The 5,244-nt window shown below is 38.5% G+C and overlaps 1 protein-coding gene across 1 annotated transcript in view; it reads left to right on the top strand.

Annotated features, from left to right (window-relative positions):
• The first annotated feature begins 1,134 nt into the window (after nucleotides 1-1,134).
• polr1d (RNA polymerase I and III subunit D) overlaps nucleotides 1,135-5,244 on the top strand; it is an 8,948-nt gene continuing 4,838 nt past the window's right edge. The window contains exons 1-2 of the mRNA XM_016258771.1: nucleotides 1,135-1,282; nucleotides 4,742-4,885. Of these exons, the coding sequence (XP_016114257.1) occupies nucleotides 1,223-1,282; nucleotides 4,742-4,885 (204 nt within the window). The 5' untranslated portion in view covers nucleotides 1,135-1,222. The remainder of the gene's footprint in view (nucleotides 1,283-4,741; nucleotides 4,886-5,244) is intronic.

Raw genomic sequence — 5,244 nt, 5'->3', positions numbered from 1 at the left:
ATATTAAACATCCTATAGATTTTAAAATCTTGCTTATTACTTATAAAGCCCTGAATGGTTTAGCACCTCAGTACTTGAGCAAGCTCTTATCACATTATAGTCATCCACGTCCGCTGCGTTCTTAAAACTCTGGCCATTTGATAATACCTAGAATATCAAAATCAACTCTGGAACAATCCACTTAACATTGTTCGGGAGGCAGACACACTCTGTCAGTTTAAATCTAGATTAAGCTGGTTCACACATAACACACAAATGCGTTAAAGGATGGTTAGGCTGCATTAATTAGGTCAACAGGGAACACTTCCCATAACACCCGATGTACTTGTTACATCGTTATGAGGGATGTTTTTTCTCCATTCTGTCACCTATGGAGTTTTGGTTCCTTGCCGTTGTCGCCTTTGGCTTGCTTAGTTGGGGACACATAATTTCTGACAATATTGTCGACTTGATTGCACAGATACTATTTGAACTGAACTGAGCTGGACGATGACATCACGGAATCAATGATGAACAGCCTTTAACTGAAAAATTGAGTGTTCGCTATCATCCCCTTGCATTATCAACACACCATTTCCCTGTTTAACACTGTAAAGCTGCTCTGACACAATCTGCATTGTATAAAACACTATACAAATAAAGGTGACTTGACTTGACATGTCTACAGTGAATGAAAAGGGTCAATTCAAATGGTTTTACCAAGTTATTATTATCATTGTTAGGTAGCATTGAATTGAGCTGGATAACTGGAAAATAATGACGGAATGTTGCAAGCATCACTGTATAACATTGCACCTAGCCGCCAAATCTATATTTCCAAAGCACCTGATGTGCTAAGCGTCATCATGCACGCTTAATGTGCCATTTTATCTGTCACAGCCACACTTACTTCTCACTGTTATGTACTAAATTAGTAAATACTGAAATACTGGAAAAAAAGGAATACTGATTGATTAATTAACATGCATTTTCTGAACACATCAAACTGAAAGTAAAAACTAGAGTGGTCTGCGGTTCAGGTGCTGGTGATGCAACACTTCAGAGGGCTGAGGGTGTTTAGTGTTGTCTGTGTGTCTCTGTCTGCGCCTGCAGCAAACACACTCACTTACTCTACGCTGGCTCCCGCCTGTCTCTGTCTGTCTCTCTCCACTCGTGAGGTTTGGACTGTTAACACCATGCAGCGCAATCTAGCACTTGTGCATTGCAGGGCTGATCGCTCCACATGACACATATGATCCATGCTAGCACAGGTCATGTAGAAAGAGCCGGCGACGCGAACATGGTACGTGTTTTGTGTGTCTTCTGCAAAAAATGTGGTTAAACTGTAAACATCTGTGGCTGCAGCTCCCTGTCTCTATCTGAAGCGTGCAAAAGCTAACCGTTATGGTGTCTTCTCACCATCTTTTGTTTAGTTTTTTTCAATTCATAGTCACTCTCTTCACCTTCCTGTGTACGATTCGGTTGCTAATCTCAAAATAAAGGCTGGAAATATTGGGGCGCATGCCAAATGAAAAACGGTTTCCTGTTTGTGCACTCTCACTTTGAGAAGTTGAGCTCTTCGCACCTTTGCAAAATCTTCCCACAGTTTGGGGCGTTGCATTTTTCTCAGTATCTGAAATCTAGCACCATTTTAGTCAGTTTCGTTAACTGAAACACATTTATTTTCATCCCACGAGTGAGATTGAAATTATATTCTGACCTCTGAACTAGGAAACATCCCCAGTTTCCATTTCAACGATCTGGTTTTCTGAGATGAGGGCATAAGATGAAGGTGTTCTTTTGCAAATTAATCACATAATGCTGAACTGTCTGTAAAATAAACCACTGGGACTGCGGAGGTGGAAACTTTTGTGACTTTAGTTCAGCTCCAACTCTAATCAAACACACCAATCATCCCAGATTAGGATGAGTTTGTTTCTTCATCAGGTTTGGAGAAATGTAGCATTGCATCAGTGTCTCAGCAATGGATGCTCTGCAGTGAATGGGTGCCGTCAGAATGAGAGTCCAAACAGCTGATAAAAACATCACAGCACTCCAGTCCATCAGTTAACATCTGGAGAAGACTAAAGCTGAAACTAATCCAGCATTAAGACCTTTTTTTTTAAACTTTAAACTCTCGCTTCTGGCTAAAAAACAAATCCAGTATATTGCTTTCTTACAAACACACAGATGTTCGCTTCACAAGACTTCACAGATCATTTCAACTGAAAAGCTAAAAAGAACATTTTAACAAAATATTACATTTTGGAACAAACAGCCAGCTGCTTTTGTGCCAGTCCTTTCCCTCGTGTTAGTTTGGATTACATTAGTGCCATCTCGTGGCTAGAGCTTACTATTGTTTTCAACTGGTTTTCAGACTTTACACTGAGCATTTACCCTGATAGCACACAAACATCACAGAGACGTTTGATGAGTGTGTTTTCTTCGAGGCGTGTGTTTTTTAGTGTTTTCTCTTTTGCAATATGTTTCTAAAACCTTTACACTTAGATAATTAATTTAGACGATGTATGTTTTAAATCCTATTCCTCAGATGTTTGTACAAAACAGATGCTGTCCAGATGAAATATGCTTTAACACACATCTTGGAGATGTATCTGTAAATCACACCATTTTGTAAAAAAAACGTCAAACATTTAAATATATGTCTATTTTTACACATGCACCTTTTTTCCCCAATACTCAGGACTTAATCGCAGCAAGATGTTCATAGGATTGTGAGTTTAATTGCATCAATTTGATTGAAGTATTTTGTTTACATGAGGTAAAGACTAATTGCAATCTCATTATAATCACATTATGAGGAGCATGTAAACATATATTAACATGAATCAAACAAACCATGTGCAAACCTAGAATTTCTGGTTTCTAAATATATCCTGAATTTCTCATGCTCTCAGCAGCTACGTTTATCACACAAAGCTCAAATCATTGTTGGCACAAACCATGTTAATTTTGGTAATTTATTTGTATTATTATTATTATACATTAGCTCTGTTTCCCTGCTGTCTTTGACACTGTCAGAATCTGCAAAGGATTTCTGGAAAATAACCAATTCACAGTGGTAACTCAAAGACAATGGTACAATCACTGTATCTCAAGAACAGAAAACCCCCCAAAAATCATTTCCAGCGGCACTTACATTTAAAGCGGTCATAGGATGCCCATTTTCTATGGAGGATCAAACCTGCAGAAATTAAAAACAAATAAATACAAAAATAAATAAATGTGTATAAATAAATAAATACGCAAATAAATAAATGTGTGTATAAATAAATACACGTATTCTTGTTTAAATACATATATAAATAATTAAATGTGTGATGAAATATGCCCATTTTCCACAAGTTGATATGACCGGGAGTAAATGACGACTGCTATGTTCATTATTACATCCAACAACAGAACACCTCAATCACTTAGGAGTCTTTCTTGTGCTCCGGCGGTGAAACAACGACGGACTGATGACAGCTCACTCTGGGCGGAGCTAAAGTAAGACACCAGTCCAGTCTGTGCTGAAACACTACTGTCAATCAAACTATCGTGGGAGGGGCCTGTCTGTGTGACGTCACTCAGGGCGGAGCTAAGGTAAGACACCAGTCCAGTCTGTGCTGAAACGCTACTGTCAATCAAACTATCATAGGAGGGGCCTGTCTGTGTGATGTCACACAGACAGGCATCTGAGATCGGCTCGATTTGAGAAAGGGGAAACATTTAACCAGATTTAAAAAAAAAACACTGTGTGGATTTTTATCATTATAGGGTGGTTGTGTACACACACTGCCAACACACATTTCAGTTCAAACAACTTGTAAAAGTGCATGTAGCATCTCTATGACCCCTTTAAGACAGATTCATTCCTAACCATAATGAGTGTATGTATTATCTTGTCAAATTCTTAAATTCAGATAAATATACGTGCAAGTATGCATGACATATGCACCTTTTTTTTTGAGAGAGAGGTGTCATAAATGTATTTACAATGCAATTACAATTTCATAAATGTTAATCTCAATGCAATACAAGATTACTTGTCAAACAAATACAAAATCTTCAAATCACATAGAGATTGCAGAGTGTACATGATATAGAAACATCACTTCTACTACTCTTGAAAATAGATTGGTATTAATAATACAACACAAACTCTGTAATGCGACTAAGTCATACAGGGACGATTCATTGCTTGAATTTTGGGACATTTTTATTGATTTGCGTGGCATTTCCAACCTTTCACACCAACACCAGACTAACTAAAGTGTTACGTGTTGCACATTTGATTGGTGCAGAGATGAGTATGTGTACTTTGTAAAGAGTTTGCATCTAGCACTTACGCACCACCATTACATTCTGCCATCTGTCGCAAACATACCAATGAACAGACATTTAGACGTTTATGTTAATGTGCAAAGCACTGAAAATTAAAATATGTGAATAAAGCTCTCTAAAAACTTCTGCTTTACCGCATTGACCTCTGTCCCTTCATCACACTTGTGGTCTTCATGTGCACTGGAACACAAATACAGGATATTGTACGTGCAAACATGAGCAGACCGCAGCTGTGGGTATGTGGGGACGGGCCCTAGGTTTCAGTGTGGGCTAAAGGAGGGTCTGACCATATGCTTTTTAACCATCAAGTAATTATTTCAGCAATGAATTATGCTTGTTTCCCCAATTCTTAAACAAACAAAAGAAAATAAGCCAACTTTTTTATTATTAATTATTTATTTACTTATTTAACCAGGAAGGTCCTGCTGAGATGCAAGCAGAGATGGAGTCAGAGCCGCGCATGCGCAGTAGGACGTTGTCAGAGTCAAAGCCGCGCATGCGCAGTAGGACGCGCAGCGGCAGCATGGCGGAGCCCGCACGGAAACACGCGCTGGAGATGGTAACTCAAACTTCATTATTGACGCATTCTGTGTTTATGACTTTATTACATGTCAATATAGAAGGCTTCGCATCCTCTACGGACAACTGTGGGTCAGCTGCGGCAGTTCTGAGTGTTGTTCTAGTAGACTGCGTCGTGTGTCCAGAGCTGAGCAACATTATATCAACACAACACAAGTACCAGCTCTACACTGCTTTATCATTTAGCTTCAAGAGAATATATATACATGCTGTATAACCCAGATGAGCGATCTCAAGGCAACAGAGGCGAACACATGACTTAAAACAGAAAGCAAATACTATTTCTAGATACATATTAGGCCTACTTTTTATTTTATTTTATATATATATATATATATA

The sequence above is a fragment of the Sinocyclocheilus grahami genome, unplaced genomic scaffold (assembly GCF_001515645.1).
Source record: "Sinocyclocheilus grahami isolate Dianchi unplaced genomic scaffold, SAMN03320097.WGS_v1.1 scaffold1736.1, whole genome shotgun sequence".
Lineage (NCBI taxonomy): Eukaryota > Metazoa > Chordata > Actinopteri > Cypriniformes > Cyprinidae > Sinocyclocheilus > Sinocyclocheilus grahami.
The sequence above is the reverse complement of the archived record's forward strand: the minus strand, read 5'-3'. Positions and strand labels throughout refer to the sequence as shown.